The sequence below is a fragment of the Grampus griseus genome, assembly GCF_964374135.1.
Source record: "Grampus griseus genome assembly, chromosome: 9".
Lineage (NCBI taxonomy): Eukaryota > Metazoa > Chordata > Mammalia > Artiodactyla > Delphinidae > Grampus > Grampus griseus.
In genome coordinates this window covers 72172275-72191926 of record NC_139003.1, presented here as the reverse complement: position 1 = coordinate 72191926, position 19652 = coordinate 72172275, and the positions used below count along the sequence as shown (strand labels likewise).

Sequence of the window (19652 nt, the reverse complement as noted above, 5' to 3'; positions counted from 1 at the left end):
CCATAAAAAGAAACGAAATTGAGTTATTTGTATTGAGGTGGATGGACCTAGAGTCAGTCATACAGAGTGAAGTAAGTCAGAAAGAGAAAAGACAAATACCGTATGCTAACACATATATATGGAATCTAAGAAAAAAAAAATGTCATGAAGAACCTAGGGGTAAGACACGAATAAAGACACAGTCCTACTAGAGAATGGACTTCAGGATATGGGGAGGGGGAAGTGTAAGCTGTGACAAAGTGAGAGAGTGGCAGGGACGTATATACACTACCAAACGTAAAATAGATAGCTAGTGGGAAGCAGCCGCATAGCACAGGGAGATCAGCTCAGTGGTTTGTGACCACCTAGAGGGGTGGGATAGGAGGGTGGGAAGGAGGGAAACGCAAGAGGGAAGAGATATTGGAACATATGTATATGTATAGCTGATTCACTTTGTTATAAAGCAGAAACTAACATACCATTGTAAAGCAATTATACTTCAATAAAGATGTAAAAAAAAAAAAAAACCAAGGCATAAATGTTTGTAGTCTGGATCATTTTCAAGAAGATGTGTTAAATGATTATTATCTAAATTGCTATACATTTGTTTATAAATCATAATGTCTTAAGATAAAGTAACATTACATATGGTCAAATAATCTGGTCAAACAATATCTCTTTCCTCACAACATGAAAATTTGACCAAATTTAACATTAATTTTGTAGTATTCATTAGACTGGAGATCAAAAAGCAAATAAAAACTCTTAAATTTTTTAGCTATAATAAAAATTAATCTTGGTTATATCTCAGAATGCCACTTCATCTTTGTTTTTCTTTGTTTTTGTTTAAATAACAACCATACCCAGGTTTGCCTCTCAATTGGCCCGATGATTTCACACTTCATGGCAATAGTGCTTCCAATGCTATGAATCCATTCTGGAGTGAACTGTCCACATCTAACCCATTTTTGGATGACATAATTCAGCTAAGAAATAACCAGAAAAGAGATAATATTTCCATGTTGAAGGAAGATCCTTTTCTTTTTTTTAGAGAAGTAGAAACTGGAAATTCTTTTGGTTCTTCTGGTGATGAACTTGACGTGCATCAGTTGCTTAGGCAGTCTTCCTCAAGGAAAGCTGAAAGATCTAATTGTTTCAGAACTTTTGGACATTTTAGATGACACAGCACATGCCCATCAGAATATACATAACTCTGACCAGATCTTAGAACAAGACTTAGAATGGCTTCAAAATGATCGAGAGGGTTATAAAATGTCTTGGTTAAGTCAACATCACCTGGCCTGCTCCTGCTTAGATTTGAATACAATTAATCAGAGTCCTGGATGGGCCCAAACACAAGTTGCAGAGACCACAATAGTTTGCAAATTAAACTACCAGGGAGGGTCAGTACAATTACCTGAATCAGATATCACTGTTCATGTGCCCCAAGGCCATGTAGCTGTGGGAGAATACCAACAGGTATCTTGAAGGGCTTTTCTAGATCCTCCACAGATGCTAAACCATTATCTTTCATGCACTGTAAGCCCACTGTTGGAAATCATGTTAGGTAACCTTAACACAATGGAAGCCATTTTGCTAGAGATGAAAATTGGAGCTGAAGTGAAAGAGGATCCTTTCAGCCAAGTCATGACAGAAGTGGTGTGTTTTCACAGCCTGGGTAAAGAAGGCCCTTTTAAAGTATTAAACAATTGCTACATTTATAAAGACACCATCCAAGTCAAGCTAGTAGACTTGAGTCAGGCAATGTATCTAGTGGTTGCTGCACAAACTAAAGGTACTCAGTCACCAGCTGCCACCATTTGGGATTATATCCACAAAACCACCTCAGTTGGAATTTATGGGCATAAATATATCCATCCCAGTTTCACCGCTATTTTCACAGTTTGTGGACATAGTTATATGCCAGGAAGGCTTACAATCTCTGATATTAAGAAGGGTGAGGGCTTCCCTGGTGGCGCAGTGGTTGAGAGTCCGCCTGCCGATGCAGGGCACACGGGTTCGTGCCCTGGTCCGGGAAGATCCCACATGCTGCGGAGCGGCTGGGTCCGTGCGTGAGCCATGGCCGCTGAGCCGCAAAAAAAAAAAAAAAAAAAAAGAAGGGTGGGAAACAGCACATCTCCAGTTGTGTTTCAGCTCTGGGGGAAGCATTCCTTCTTACTTGAAAAGCCACAAGATTTAAGTATTTCTGTCTTTTCATGTGATCCTGATTTTGAAGTAAAGGTAGAAGGAAAAGGGAAAGAAATTAAACAAAAGCAGTTGCAATCAGGTCAAGTAGTTCATCAACAATTTTTATTCTCCTTAGTTGACTCCAGAGAAATGCACTTGTTTGTTTTCCGTGTTCAAGTGGAGCCTCCCAATGGTAGGCCAGTTACACAGTTCTTTATTACTGCACCCGATCCAGCCCCAAACCTAAAAAGCCTCTCAAATCTGCCAGGTGATTTGCAGAAGGAGAAGGAAATCAAGTCTGCTCCTTTATTACCAACAGTGCGTGTTAAATATCCTACATTTCAAAACAAAAATTTGAACTTTGCCAACTATGGGGTAACCCTGAAGACAGTGCTAAGACAAAGCAAGATTGACTACTTACTTGAATATTTCAAAGGGGACACAGTAGCTCTTCTTGGAGAAGGTAAAGTAAAAGCCATTGGATGGTCCAAAGTGAAAGAATGGTATGTGGGAGTCCTGAGAGGTAGGATTGGACTTTTACATTGCAAAAATGTCAAGGTGATTGCAAAGGAACAAGTAATGTCTATGTCAGATAATGTCTTCAAAACCAGGAATCTTCTTGAACAAATAACCCTGCCTCTTAAAAAACTGACTTACATCTACTCAGTTGTATTGACCTTGGTGTCAGAAAAAGTTTATGAGTGGAAAGTTTTAGCTGATGTCCTAGGTTACTCACATCTGGCACTGGAAGATTTTGATCGAATACAAGCAGACAAAGAATCAGAAAAAGTTTCTTATGTTGTAAAGAAGTTAAAGGAAGATTTTCATGCAGATAGAAATACCAGGAAGTTTCTTTATGAACTTACTGTGGTGAGTATTGCTTGATCACAGTAATTTATTTACCATAGAGAACTTTATTGGCAATATTTATAAGTAAACATATGAGAGTAGTTAAAAAATTCTCAGCAGTCTCAAGTAAATTGAAGTCACTTTACAGCAAATATAGAGCTTTGCCTACAAGATCATATAACTGGTTTCTTAGATTTGACATTCAATTGTGATTTTCCCAGAAACTAGGCCCCCAAGGATCATCCTTTAATGGAAGATTAAAGATTCTGTTTGTGCTAGAGCATAACAGTTAAGAGATCCCTTCTTTTCCTTTTTCAAATATTTAGATAGCTCTTAAAATATCAGAGAAGCTCCAATTACATGAAAGTAAATAAGAACAAACTGAAACAAAGCTAGTTAACTTGGCCATTGGTATCGGTTCACTTTTTAGTGTTTTTTAGACATATCACCAATGTCTTTAACTTTAGCAATTTAATATTCATCCTTTGTATGCAATGCATCACAATCCAAAAATGATATTGCTAATTCCCTTCTTAATCTTCATGTTTTAATAGGACTCTTAGGATTCTTTTTTTTTTAACATAGCATTCACCCCAGTGTAAGGCTCAGCAGAGATCTATAAAAAAGATGAAGAACTATTTTGCCTTAAATGTAGAAATTCAGTATTTTATAAAAGTAAAAAAAAAAAAAAACAAGAGCATTATTTCTAAAAATGGCTAAAATGTGACTGTATAAATAATAATAATGATATATACCGCTTCTCTAGGGTTCTCTATGTGTTTGGCACTGTCCCCAACATTCTATACATGCTCTCTCATTTAGTCGTTTTAACCACTCTACAGGGTAAGTCTAGTTAGTATCTTCATCTTCAAATAGAGGAAACTGAGTCTTGGGCGGTTGGGCAACTTGCCCAAGTTCTGACAGTTGGTTAGTATCAGAGATGGGATTTGAAACCTTTTTGGTTCCAAAGCCACACGTAAAACCACTATGTCTTCCTGAAACAAAGGTATTAACAATGCATGCGTGTGTGTAAAAATATTTGTTTGAGTACGTATGTTGGTGTGTAGTAAATATCACTATTACTGTGCAAAGCTGGTGCTGTGTAAGAGATGTAGATCTTCACATAGATGAGGCAGGTTCATGTAGAGGAGCAAAGTTTTAACCAAAGTGCAAAAGGAGGAGAGAAATTTTTGGAGAGAAATTTATTCTGTGATGTTAACAATAATTTATATAATAAAGAACTATATATATAAAACAATCCCTCTCCTTCTGTTATTTTTATGTTTCTACAGTGATACTGTGAGGGGTGAATTTTTAAAGTGCAATATCTGATTGTTAAATAGGTGGTTTTATGATGGTGTGCTGCATTCTCACTTAACCCAGGCCATTTACAGTCATTGGCTGATCTACCTGGTTGAAGCTGCACATGCATTTTACAATAGCTCATTACCTCTCATAGCTCATGTTCAGCATGGAGCCATGAAAGTCTGAATTGAAAATTGCTTTCTTGTTTCTCTTAGTGGCAAAAAAGGTTATATTGGCCGAATGATCTGAAAGTTTAAGCCTGGTTACACCTGCTCTGTGTTGGTGTGTGATAACTGAGTAGCTTTGGTGACTAACTAGACAGTGCTGGTGGAGAGCTCATTCAAGGGAGTAGTTCCTAAAATTTTATATTTTGCCTCAGTGCAGGCTTCAGAATTTCTGAATGGAAAGAGCTAAGGCCTGGCTATCTGACCAGAAGACAATGAAGCATATTGTATAGAGGCTACCCCTTGAAACTTCATTTGCATAGTAAGTGTACTTACTTGGTAATTCATTTTTACTTATTGTTTCATAATGATAAAGCTTTTCAGTGCCATTAAATGATGAAGGGCTACCAAACATCTTTATCTGAACAGAGATAGATAAATCTAATCTCGTATTTTAAAAATATATTCAAGGCAAAAGAGAAAGTCATAGACTTGTTTTAAAACATGCATGGTGACTGACAAATCTCAGATGCTTAATTAAGGAAGAAAGAGTCTGAAGGTTTTCCAGTGTGCATTGTTGAAACCTCAGTGTTTTATATTTGATACCTTGAGATTTAAATTTAGCAAAACTACACTGGTGGTGAATGGAGAGAGTAAATTTTTTTTAAGTCATAAATATTAATAGCTTTGTTCAAGGTTGTCGGAGTGTTTCATTTTTTATGCAATACACATGATTCTGGGAAGTTTTAAATCACATTTTGATTAAAAAAATAGAATAATGTACCAGCAACTGTGTGCTCCCCCTATAGAAATCCTGTAGCCAGTCCTCTGGTAAGGAAAGTAATTACTGTTCATATAGTAAATAATCATCTCTGGGTTGATAAATTATTGACTGCTAGAACCTCAGGGTATCTTTGGAAGTGGCTAATTCAACTTCTTCCTTTTGTAATTAAGGATATTAAGAAATATATTAGTTCAGTGGTTTACACAAGCCCCTATAATTAGTTAATGAGTTAGTCCTAAATCTCCCCTAATTCTGGTCTAGTTGTGGTCTCTGTACTTTGCTTGTTGGATTTACTTAAAAAGTAAATCAGCTCTTTGAATTTTAGAAAATTCAAATATATGTGTGGTGAGAAAAAGGATGCCAGTTTCCAGAATATGTAATGACAAATTTAATTTATAGAAAAAAGCTCAAATTAGTTGCTTTTAATTATGACATGCAATTGTTGCTGCAGGCTCTGCTGAAGACTGATTGCCAGGGGTTAGTAGCACATCTCGTCCAAGAGGCTGCTAGTCTGACTTCAGCTGTCAAGCTTGGAAAAGGCTGGAGGAAACTAGCTGAAAAATTAGTACGACTCACAAAGCGACAAATGGAGGCATATGAAATTCCTCACCAAGGAAAAGCTGGAGATGTTGCTGTAGAGGTAAGATTTCTATTTGTCTAAATAGTGAAAAACTGCAGACCAGGTAAATCAAATGCAATCAAGAGTGCCCTGCATACGTGGATTGATTGAGTGTTCTGGAGGATCCACTAACTGAAGTCACTGCCCCTATAACCATTGATATTATCTGAAATATACACACATCACTCTTTAAAGGTATTAAGAACCTTTAAAATATACTGATGTTTCTCCTATTGGATTGCATATCTCCATGGCCTTTTATCAAATAAATTGACCAAATTAAATAGGCAGTTAGTATGTAGGGCTATAATAACTTGAGGCAGAGAACAGATAAACTTTGAAGGGAAGAGTTGGGACCCAGTCATGACAAGGAAAAAGGACATAGTAATTAATATTTATCAGCCTCAGGCACAGACTTAGTCATTGGTGGTAAATAATGTTTGGTGACAAAAAGCATTAAGAGAGTAGATGGTGTGGGGTTCATTGGTAATGATAGCTAGAGATATCTACGAGCATTATCTCCTTTACAGTTTTGCATACAATAACTATAGACATCAAATACAGAATGACAGCATGTAGAACTAAGTAAATATTTAAAATGCAAATTTTTATTAATATTAAAACAAAGGTATACTATTAGGTGTAAGTTAGATAAATATTTTCTCTATTTAATACCATAAAGAAATGTGAATCAGTGTTTATTGACTTAAATAAAAATATTCCAGTGATGAGCACATATAAAATTTTCTGTATCTTTCTCTTACATGAGTGTAAACATTTTCAAGATATTTCAGTTAAGGAAAGATTATCTCTCTAGTTAGATGATGACTTGACAGGAGGCAAAAGCTGTATTCGCTACTTCCTTTATGAGCATAGAACTGGGTATTAATTTCTTGAGAAAATTTTCTTACTTTGAAGTAACTATGTCAGCTGGGTGTGCAGGACAAGACAAGCTTTTCCTTGAAGGGTCAAGAGTCAAATCAAGTTAGTTGAATTCTAGCAGCTACAGTGGATGTCTCAGCAGTCTGGCTTCTGGTTTCCTGAAACCTGACTCTCTAAACAAGATTCTTTAGCCACGACTAGCCAAAGGCTGAGCCATATTTCCTTTGCATAGGTTACATTTATCTCTATATACTAAGAAGGGCATTACAACCTACAGATCAGTTTTTACTGAATGAGCCAAAAATGAGAAATCTTTAGGAAATAAAAAAGGAACAGTACTGTACGTGATATGCTACTCTGATATTTTAGTTAACTGACTAAAAAATTGTGTAATTGAGATACCACTACATACCTATTAGAGTGGCCAAAATTCAGAACACTGACCACACCAAATACTGTTGAGGATATGGAGTAGCAGGAACCCTCACTCATTGCTGGTGGGAATATACAATCACTTTGGAGCACCTTGGCTGTTTCTGGCATATGAAACATACTCTTGGTATGTGATCCATCAGTCATGCTCCTTAGTATTTATCCAAAGGAATTAAAAACTTTTGTCCACACAAAAACCTGCACATGAATGTTTATAGCAACTTCATTCGTAATTACTAAACGTGGAAGAAACCAAGAGGTCCTTCAGTAGGTGAATGGATAAATAAACTGTGGTACAATGGAATATTGTGTGATAATGGAATATTATTCAACACTAAAAAGAAATGAGCTATGAAGCCATGAAAAGACATGGAGGAACCTTAAGAGCACATTACTAAGCAAAAGAACCCAATCTGAAAAGGCTATATACTGTACGAGTCCAAATATATAACATTCTGGAAGAGTCAAAACTATGGAGACAGTGAAAAGATCAGCGGTTGTCAGGGGTTGAGAGGGAAGGATAAATAAGCAGAGCACAGAGGATTTTTAGGGCAGTGAAAGTACTCAGTATGATACCATAATGATGGATACATAACATTTTATATTTGTTCAAACCCATAGAATGTACAACACTGGGAGTCAACCCTACAGTAAACTATGGACTTTGAGTGATTATGATATATTAATGTAGATTCATCAGTTGTACCAAATATACCACTATGGTGAAGGATGTTGATAATGGGGAGGCTGTGCATGTGGGGGGGGGGCAGGGCATAAACAGGAAATCTCTATACCTTCCTCTCAATTTTGCTGTGAACCTAAAATGGCTCTAAAAAAAAATCTTTTAAAAAACGTCTCATTGAAATCAGGACTTATTTTTTTCTTAATAAGCTCTGTTTTTAAAAAGGTTTTATTTAGAGTTGTTTATCAGAGTGCTATTTATCAAAGAGTTTTTTGTTAAGTATCCAACTTCTCTCTGATTGTGGTTGTTTACAGTTTGTCCTCCCCAGAATCTTCATGGAGGCCAACAAACAGGCTACTTTTCCTTTATTTACTTTTGCACAGCCCAAATCACAAATGACTAAGTCTACGCCTGAGGCTGATAAACACTCAGAAGCAGAAAGGAAAGCCCCTATGTGTCTTTCTAGGGGCTATTGTTCAATCTATTGGGATTAACACTAACAATCATCACTTTGATGCATGTTGTTAAATGTTTAGAAAATAATTCACGGCATATTGGCCTGAAGCTATTCCAAATAATCTATGAGAATCTTTACCTTTTAGGCCATGTAAAGTAAGGGTAAATATATGCTGATTTCCATCTCTCTGAAAAAAATATAGTTGTACAATATTTTTCTCCTAGGAAGGAGATGATTCTTAAATATGATCAATTTACAAGTTAAGCAGTTGATTTCAAAACATACTTATATTAGTTCTGGGTAGGGTGTACAGAGGGAGGGAATTGAAATTGGGGCAGGAAGATAACAAGTTCTTGTGGTTCCCATGCTGCTTTTATTTCCTTTATCTCACTTCCTCAGTGGGCACAAATTTAGAGAATTTCCTCCTATGTGTGCCAATGTCTACAATCATGTTCTTTTCACTCATTTTCCTTGCTTTTCAACTTCTCCCTTTTTCCTTTGTTCTATTTTTATTTTATCTAATAGTTATGTGGCACTTACTCTGTGCCAGCCACTATTCCAGTAACATTTCAAAAATTAACTTATTTAATCCTTTCAACAAAAACTTGTGGGGCAGATACTAATGTTATCTAAGCTGTAGGGAGGCTAAGTAACTTGCTCAAACATGCATAGCTAGGAAGTCATGGAACGAGTTTTGGAGCACAAACCTTGACTTTGGGGTCCTTGCACTTTAACCATTACACTCTGACCATCCAGTCCAAATCCAATATAGTGGCTGAGTGGCAGAGCTGGGAGTTACGGTTAGGATGGAGAGTTTAAGCAACTAATTTCACTTTTTCTTTTTTCAAGCTATGATAGGATACTATCAAAATTTGCCTCAACATCTTCATCAAGCCTCAGCCAATTAAAGAATGGATTATTAATAGTGTGTCAGATTTTTCTTCAGTACTTCTGACCACTTCTTATTCTTTTCTTTTTTTTAATTTTTTAATTTAATTTAATTTAATTTTTTATACAGCAGGTCCTTATTAGTCATCAATTTTAATACACATCAGTGTATACATGTCAATCCCAATCCCCCAATTCATCACACCACCACCCCCCACGCCCCACCACCCCCCACGCCGCTTTCCCTTATTCTTTTCTAAGATGAAAAAAGTCTCTCTCTGGAGACTTCTGAGAACAACACTTTTAAATTAACCGTCTCTCTAAGTAAAATTTTAAGAAAATTTTAAGAAATTTTCTAATGACATTGTAATTCCTACGTGAAAGCAAAATTATAAAACTTGGAATATGATTATAAACAAAACATGTTTTTCAGAGTATTTCTTTTGGGAAAAAAACCTATTTATACTTATACAAAGACGTTTAACTCTTGCCAAGGTTTTCCTGTGAAAGTTAGTAAAAATTCATTGGAATTTTTCTGAGCTTTAATTTAAAAAAATAGGTATCAATAAAATGCTAGAAAAATAGCGCATTTTAAAAACAGTTGTATTTTACAAGTGGAAATGCTGGGGATTTCAGGACCAAGATATTCACAGGTCTAAATTAGGTACTCTTTATTTAACCTTCTGGAGATTATTACCATATATGATAATAACTTCCCTAGCAACTCTCTCACCTTGGTTCCCTGCCTAACAATAAAGGTTATGCTCTTTCCCTCTTATTCAATATGGACATTTATTCACTAAGGACACTAAGGGTTCGCTTCCCCTTTTAAATTACCTACTACCAGTGCCCACTGGGCTCCAATAAACCTGTTGAGGCTGATTTCTTATTTGACTTATCAGAATGGGCCATCCTCCCTATTAAAGCCCAGTGAAGTGAACATTCCTAATTGTAATGTTTTCATCTCAGAAACCACTCACCTATAGACAGCTGTAACCAGCAAGATATATATTTATGTCTTCTTGCCATCTGTACTTAATCAGTGAGGATCTAATTCTCTGTTCTATCTTCTAGCTACAATCTTTTCCCTCCTCATTCTCTAACTGACAGCTGTAGTGTTCAGAGCACTTTATTCTCAGTCTAGATTAAAAATGGGAAAGTAGGTAATCCTCAAACAGCTAATTTTATTAGTACTTTTATAGGTGAATAAAAATTCTATATGGAGTTCTTCCTACTTTTTTAGAATCTTGCCTCTGTATCCTTGCTTTCAGTATTAAATTAATCCGTACAATTAATATGTTTTCTGGGATTATCAGTTCTCCGCATTATCAGTTCTCAGCATCCCTGGGAGCTACAACAAACACAAACAGAATGAAAAATATGAATTTTTTTCTCTAAAGCCAAGTTTCATTTGGCATGGGAATTGGGATAAACTGTTAATATTTGAATTTTTATATTTTAAACAAGTATATGATTAGATGCTGAAATAAGTAAATATAACTAATAATGAGAATGGTAATAGTTGTTGCAATTTATTGCATATTTACTGTGTGTCATCTAATCATTATGATCATTTTCTTTGTAATATCTCATGTACTTTAACAGAGTTTGTAAGGAAGACATTAGAACCATCCTCTTTTTTTTTTTTTTTTTTTTTTTGCGGTACGCGGGCCTCTCACTGCTGTGGCCTCTCCCGTTGCGGAGCACAGGCTCCGGACGCGCAGGCCCAGCGGCCATGGCTCACGGGCCCAGCCGCTCCGCGGCACGTGGGATCTTCCCGGACCGGGGCACGAACCCGTGTCCCCTGCATCGGCAGGAGGACTCCCAGCCACTGCGCCACCAGGGAAGCCCTAGAACCATCCTCTTTTTACAGATATGCAAACTGAGAGTGAATGCATTTGTGTAAGCTATCCAGAATTACATGGCTGTTAAGTGACAGAACTAGGATTTAAATCCAGGTTTGTTTTACACACAGTTATTCTCTTGCTCTGCTGATGATAAATTCTTTCAGAGTTAACTAAACGAAAGAAGATCAAAGAGGCAGGAGCTGTCAGAGGGCACATCCTAGTCCTGAAGGATGGGTAACATTTGAATAATTGGAGAGGACTAGAAGGGGAGTTCAGTGCTTCTGGATGCAATGACTTCTAGAGACCACTGAGGAGAATATGTGGGCTTGAGGAGAGAGTGCATCTTATTAATTATGGGGAGACACGGTTGGATATATATATTTTGGAGAGTCTTGAATGACTGCCAGAGCAGAGGTTAAGATTCCTTGTCTGGATTTCTGTTTCAGCTCTACCATCTATTAGCCCTAAGACCTTGGACAAGTCATTTGACTTTTTTAGGAATCTTTTTTTTTTCTGTAAAAAAATCATTTTTTTTGTAAAATCATTTTTTGTAAAATGATAGTAATAATACTGTCGTATTCATCAGATGTTTGGAGGATTAAGTGAGATAATATATGTGAAATATTTGGGAAAATGCTTTGCACATTGTAATAGCTAAATATATGTTATATTATTATTATTTATTTTGTCTAAGAGGAAGAGGTAAATTTGACAACTGTGTGACACTGAGTGATTTTGGAAAAGGGAATAAAGTATACTAATTTTTTAGTAATATGGTGGAGAGTAACTATAGAAAGAATGTAGGTAAGGGGAAAGTCAGCAGTGATTTTGAGCCTTCTCTTCTAAGAAGCTGGCAGAATGATAATGCATGGAAAAAATGAGAAAAAAAATCCTGGCTGACCAGCTTTTTCTTACTGGCTTAACAACATTTAATTTTCCTTGGAAAATATCTCTTGCAAAAGGTAAAAGGAATGTCCATCAAGTCTTATGGTTTTCTGATTTTCCGACTCACACTGCAATGCCTGGATTCTGCTTACAGGGATGTGGCATTGTCTGGTTCTGTATCTGGGCCCGGCTCAGTTCTAGCCTTAGTACTTAAATTTATGATTTGCTGTTCTTTTACAGTAAGAAGTATATTTATAATTTCTTTAAAAAGGGGAGAGTATTATTTGGAAATTCATCTACCATTGGTAAAATGTATAGAATAATTTCTCAAATCTTCATTGTTTGTATTAGAGATTTGACACAGTGACATAATATTTAGATTATCATTGTTTATTTTGTACAGTACTATAATGCTTTGTGCTATAATCTTTAATTCGGAAAGCATACTCCATTTTTTGAGACGATGGAATAAAGAAAAAAGGATATCACAGTGTAATACATTGGGGTAACACATTGTATTCCTATGATCTTTGGTTTAATTCTGCATTATATATCTGATTACCACACTGAAAATCAAATAGAAGTAATAAAAATATTAGGTTAAATATTACAAAGGTATTTAAAAATGTATTTAGAGACACTAATATTTGAATTCAATTTTAGATTTTTCTTTATTAAGATTTATTGTTAGGGATCACAAACAATAGGAAATTTCAGAAAACCAAAGCCCAGCTAATTATAAGACTTAAATTAGCATTTATTAAAACTGTTTACTACTGAAATAAATTCGTTGCAATACAATAGTGAGATGGCCTCGGATTTATAACCAGGTGACCTGTAGTCTCTTCCTAATTAAGAATTGGTTGGAATAGCTTAGCCAGCAGGTTCTCCTAAGATGTTAGACTATTTTGATGCAGTAATAAGGAATGTGTCCTCTGTCTTCCTGTGGCTCATGCTTAACCCCTGAAGTTTCAAGTGGTTATTTCTAGAGCAAACACAGCTGGCTGTGCCCAAAGAGACTTTTCCAAGAAAATCTTAGGTCAAGTTTTAACCAAGTCCAGTACCGTCTCCTTTCTAAAGAAATAGGGACCCCAGATATGTTAGTCTCCCTTCTTTTCTAAAGATAACAGCAACCTCATTTCAATAATATTTATGTAGTTACCAATTAAAGGTGATGGAAGGCCCACCTCGATATTGTAAATGATGCACTGAAGATAAAATGCATATAATAATCATTAATGAGACAAATTTCCCTTGATACTTCTTCAGATAATTGTACTTAAAATGAAATGTTGCTCCAATCGTTTTATGAGAAAAGTAGGTGGATTATTAATCCTTTAATGTGGCAAAATGTAATTATCCAAAGGTAGTTAAAACCACTTGCATTCTTTATACTATTCATATTTTATGAGCTAAAAAAAGACATAGAGTGCTTTGCTCAAATTTGAATTGCTTTTGTTCATGTTGCATTTCGTTATCTAGTGAGTCTGATTGGCTTTTGGAAACAAGCACTCTAAATTTAGAAAACTTTTTTTTTTTTAATCTCTATTCCATTTCATTTCTTTTGGCATCCCACTTACTACGTTTTCATTGCTCCTTTACCTTCTTATTTGTCCTCTAGTATCTGGAAGATAAACCAAAGACATATTCCTACTATACAAATTCTGGGAGCTTAGAAACTGCTCAGCTTTGGTAGATTAAATGCCTACTGATGCTGCTGCCCTTTATATAAAGAGATCAAAGCACATAGATGAGGAATTAATAACTCTCTGCTTTTATTAGCCTCATGCTTCTTATTCAGAGATGAATGCATAAACACCATGAAGTTAACATCAAAAAGCTAAGAGTAAAGGGGCAAGAATGATGCTTGTGTGTCAGATATTTGTGATAAAGATGAGAAGCCTGATGGAAGTTGTTTTGTGATCAGGAATAATTCAAGAAAAACAAACCCTGAAGAGCATGCTTTCCTTCTGATTAGTCAAAGCATTAGTGCAGTGTTTCTGCATATCTTCCATTAAATCATAACACTGAGCAAGAGAGGAAGAACTATTTTTAGACCACTGAATAGGTATAAGATAATGTAAACCTGGAAGAGATCTTGGCAGTCCACAACTCATTTCCAGTTTTAGATGACTTAACTTAGATCATTCCAGAAAGAAAATTGTTTATTCTACTCATTCATTCAAACTTTTCCAGAGAAAATGATTTCATTTTCTGTTTAATTTATTACAACGTTTAGAATCCTTGTGGCCTTAATGTGTATGTATATTTGGACATAATTTCATAAAGTCTGTAGTTAATTAATGTATGGAAGTTACCTTTTGTGTCTTTGCCTGTGATAACATATGTTCACTTGCTGAGTACGAAAATAGAATGATCTTAGAAAATTAAAAAATGCTGAAGAAAAATGTAAGTATTTAAGAACTTGAGTCCAAATGTCATATATCTATACCGCAAAGGATGACAAACAACTGATTAGACTTTTGCATTGATGAAAGCTGGACTTCTATCAGGCTTTGTTAAGGCAATCTCAGTATAGAAAAAGTTGTATTTACTCTGCCTGGCAGAGACTTTCTTATTGAGGGAAAACGTAGTTCTTAATATTTTTCATCAGTGTATCAAGTACATAACTACAACATATGCTTTTGAACCCATTCCTTCTCTATTTTTCTTGATACTTGCCCCCTTAGTTACATGCCCCAACTCCATAATTTTTTTTTTTTTTTTTTTGCGGTACGCGGGCCTCTCACTGCTGTGGCCTCTCCCGTTGCGGAGCACAGGCTCTGGACGCGCAGGCCCAGCGGCCATGGCTCACGGGCCCAGCCGCTCCGCGGCACGTGGGATCTTCCCGGACCGGGGCACGAACCCGTGTCCCCTGCATCGGCAGGCAGACTCTCAACCACTGCACCACCAGGGAAGCCCCATAATTATTTTAATGTTTGTCTGTGTTTATGTCTTTTCTGTCTAAAGAAAGTTAACTTTTCTCCTTGAGTATGTTGCGTTTGCTACCTCTCTAGTCCTCAACAACCCTAAATTCTCCATCTGGCTAAGTTAGGATTCAAACCAAACTCTCCTTTCAATTAATATTACTTTATACAGACCTTTTTCCTTTTAAACATACTTTCATTTTCCACTGCTTCTACTTCTAGCTTTGTCTCTCTTCCTTTAACTTCCAAATTCCAGACATGACCCATTTGTTCTGTGGCTTCCAGTTCCTTGGCACCTGCTCATACCTGCAGTCTGCCTTCCACCACTCTCTTGAAACTGCCTCCTCCAAGGTTACCAAAGTCCTGTCAATTGCCAAAATCCTGAATTTTCTCAGTTTTCTTTCATGTTTCCACATCCCTTGATGTTCGAGGTAGCAGAAGACGTAACAGAAAAGAGATGTCCTGAGTGAGTGCCATGCTGGTAGATGTTTTACAAGTTCTTCAAGGGAGGAAAAGCCCTAACTTAAAGCTTTTGCCTATTTCCTTGGTGTAAAAACTCCCAACATGGGTGATTTTAATCTTACAATGTGATGTCACTGAACATGGAATTGGGAGGCTATATGAACAATAGGCTGGTGTGAGCCAGCTCCAGCAAACCACTGAATGTCCTTTGGGGGATACTATCAGCCCTTAACTTTTGCAACATGAAGCAATCTGCTTCATTTTCTATTACTCTGACACTAGCTTCTCTCCATCCTTTTATTGCTTCTCTTTCTTAGTTGTGGTCCCTAACTGTAGACTTAATTAAAGGTTAAATTTTTCATCCCTTTTTTTTCCTCCGTGGCATTTTCCTCTACTCTCATGCTTTTCACCATCAGTTTAGCACAAGTGATGCTAAACTCTTGCCTACTCCCTAGAGATCATCTCTCTATTCCAATTTCTTATTGGAAATAAGAGATAGCCCCTTTTTACTTCAAACTCAGTAAGGCTAAAATCCGACTGCTTATCTTTCCGTCACCCAAAAAGTACCCACTTTCCACCATATCCTACTGAAAAGCATTAAATGCAAACAATATGCCAGACACTTCATGAGGTACTTTGGACACAGACATGGAGATTATTATCCATATTTTATAGATTAAAAAATTCAAAGCTCAGTTAAGTTAATAAATTTACTCTAACTGACCCATCCAATACCCAATGGAAATCAGATGTGAACCCAGGATTCTGAAATCAAAACTCATCTTTCTTTCTGTTACACCATAGTGCTTCTCGGTTGATGGAACTATCCCTTTTTTTCTTACACTGAATTAGAATGTGCAAGTAATTTTTGAGTTTTTCTTAATCATTATTTAGTATAAAAGCCTGTCTATTCATACATTGGGCCAGTGTTTGTGCAAGTATGTATCTCCCTTCTATGCTTTAAAGCTTCTAAAAACAAGAGCCCTGCTATATATCAACATTTTATTCCTTTTTGTAACAAAATTCCTTATAGCAGTAACTCAGTAATTTTGATTTAATAAGTGAAATAATTAATTAATGAACAACAATGTATTTCAAATATTTTCACTGTATGTGTACTACAGTGGTGTTTCTCTGTCATCTGTATTGAGAGCCACCAATGATGTTATATATAGCAGAACAAATTTGGCACTGAAGGAATATTCAGGCTTAATTTGCTACAAAGAGGAGCAAAAATGGGATGCAAAATGTGCTCGTATTTTAGTACAAATCATGCAGTTTACCATTGCCATAGTATTTTTAGCCCAAAGCCACTGTACCTATTTCTAGGTAGCTTATGGTTTAGACTCCAGGGGATCTCCAATGAGTGTAGAGCAATATGCCTCCTTGTATTTCTGACTAATTCAGAGGACTCCTGGAAAGTCTTTTTACACTTTCAGAGGTCCTAATTAGGGTCCAGGACTCAGCAATCTTCCCACATTTCTCTGAATTGCAAGAGCTGACCATACTGTTCTGCTATCAGTACAAATTGCCAGACTTGAGGAGATTATGTGGCCCTCTGCATAAGTAAGTTGGTAAGTGTATCATTGGACTTCTGCATCTGTAGTTTCTAATTCCCATATCACCTTGGTGTATTTCCTGCTTCTGACAGCAGCAAGGGGCTCCTTCGTCATTGAGTTTGCCTCAGGCCTTTTCTATACATAGCAATGCACTGTGCTGCAGCAAGATATGTGATGCAGAGCTTTTCTACCCAGGAAAGTTAGTGAAGATGTGTACTTTGAATCTGCACTGTAGTGCACAACCTGTAAATTACCCATCTGCAATTCTTAAGAGACATCTGTTTTCAGTGATACTGTGCCATTACCTTGGTACTGAAATGCTCTCAGTTGCTGTTTATCATAAAATATCTTCAAATACATTTTTTTTATCAGACTCAGTCACTAAGGGGCTTAGAATAAAGTCTTAGAAGCCTTTAGCTATAAACACTATTATTTTAAACAATATATAACAAGTTGAAAAATAATGTAACAGCTAGTTGAGCATCAGGGAATTTTAAATGAATGCAACATAGAATACAGGTCTCAAAGCTTTTACAATGGGTCACGGGATTATTCCCACTACAGAATAATCTACTCATTTAGTGCTTTTTTGCATCTTAGCAGTGATAGGCAAGATTGAATCTGCCAAAAAGGCTCTATTAATATGCCTCACCTCATCTTCCATTGCAGAGTATTAGTGGGACTTACTCTTTGGGAGGTTTGATTTCAGTGTGAATATTCAGAAAAATAGATGAGAGAACACCTCATTCACAGTTCTTTATAAATCAGCTTGGTGAGGATAAAGCTTATATACAGAAATATGGGATGATTTCTGTTGCTGCATTATGACTACATAGATAGGGTTTAACTTTGATAATTATCTTCCATTCAATACCTGAAGACTCGAGCTTTGTCTAGAGAGGTGAAAATATGGGTGTTCATGGCTTCCCAGGAATGCTAATTGGATAAATAACATCAAATTATCCTTTGAGCCTGATGCATAGCCTTTCATATAGATTGAATTGAAACATAACAGAACTCCTTATTTAGGTCTTTCATTCTTTTAACTTCAATTGTAGGGTATATGGGGGTATCAGTGGAAGATGAAGGATTATATCCCAAGGCCCTTTATCATGTGATATTACTGTTAATTGAGTCTCTGTTTTAAGAGGGCAACTCTGTATAATATGTAGCTAACAATCTGTGTTCCTGCACTTTGAAAGTGATAAAATCACAAATGAATTAGTTTAGTGAACCCAAATAAGTAGCAAGTAACAAAGTTTATATTCCAAATATTCCAGTTACAAGTGCAGAGATCGTTTTGTTGTTTTCCTAGAGAAAATGTATTTTAACCTGGGTGTGTGTCTGTGTGTGTGTGTATTCCACAATTTGTCTTATTTGGTCGGCCTTTGTCTCTATTCTCTCTAAGCCTGGTTGCCTTGGTTACCATTACATACACCCTTGTATGTGAGGTTCCTTTTTGGCGTACATTTATTTCTATGGAAACAATGAGGTCATTGGTATGGGTAGGTGCTTAGGGAAAGCATAATAAGTATTGAATATCTATCTTTCTTTTGGTCATTAAAATGTATCATTAAATTATTTTTTAATTAGAGAATTATATTTTTGCTTTCCTTTTGACTTGATCGTGAAGCTACATTTTTCCTCGTTTATAGACTTCGTCAAATAAAATGACTTAAATCATTAGATATACTATATACTTCCTTCTTGTTATATGTGGTATGGTAAAGATCTCCACAGACACATAACAATAAAAGAGTTATTATTTTAACCTTAAAAGTCTGTCAGAGAGCAAAAAGTTTATCGCAATAACATCTGTTACAATAAAAAAATTGCACAAGGAATTTTGTATTCCTATGAAGACAATGAACAATGTTTAGATCATGAATCAAGAAAAAAAAAAAGCCCTACTTCTGGTCATTATTTTTTAAATCTTGAGGTTTAGAAACAGGAATATAACAGAGGAGTGATAGTTATTAAAACATGTTTTCTGTGACATTAAATAAGTATATATGTAATTGGTATTCCATTTTCTTCTTAAGTTTTAAGAGGCTTTTAAACCTTTTTTTAAAGCATCTATTTTCCTCTCTGATTTATTTCCAAACTACTCCAGTTTAATGTTTTTTTTCTTTATAGATGATGTGGAAACCTGCCTGTGATTTTCTCTATACTTGGAGTGCTCACTACGGAAATAGTTACAGAGGTGTGTTACAAGACCTTCAATCAGCTTTGGACAGAATGAAAAACCCTGTGACCAAACAAAGGCGAGACTTAACTGGAGCTTTAATACTAGTAAATTCTTTAGAGGTTTTGAGAGCAATTACATTCTCCACTTCTGAGGAAGTATAGAATTGAAGAGTATGTTTTGGAGGAGGGAGTAGGGGGAGAAAGGAAAATAAAGGGGTGTGTATGTGTGGTTGTGTGTGTGTGTGTGTGTGTGTGAAAGAGAAAGAAACTCAGAAAAGTATTACTTTTTTTCATGTTTGAAAAAGTATTTTTTCCTGGTGAAAGCACAGCCTAACACAAAATCCAAGGATGTGTTTTATAATCAAATATGCATTTTTATATATGTTTCAAATGCAAACATTAAGCTGCTTTGTTGCTGAGAAGGGAAAGAAAAGCCCTCTCTCCCTTTCAAAGTTACTTTTAATTTCTTTTAGTTAAAACAAATGACAGCTAACATAGTTACATCACACAGATACCCAGATAATCTAGAGACTCTCAATGTGAACACTGGAATTTTG

General features: G+C 36.0%; 1 protein-coding gene across 1 annotated transcript in view; it reads left to right on the top strand.

Annotated features, from left to right (window-relative positions):
- MACC1 (MET transcriptional regulator MACC1) overlaps positions 1-19257 on the top strand; it is a gene marked incomplete at both ends in the record, with an annotated part of 47704 nt that extends 28447 nt beyond the window's left edge. The window contains 6 exon segments of the mRNA XM_082661795.1: positions 847-1129; positions 1131-1464; positions 1468-1936; positions 2102-3036; positions 5720-5908; positions 19045-19257. Of these exon segments, the coding sequence (XP_082517921.1) occupies positions 847-1129; positions 1131-1464; positions 1468-1936; positions 2102-3036; positions 5720-5908; positions 19045-19257 (2423 nt within the window).
- Positions 19258-19652: the final 395 nt, after the last annotated feature.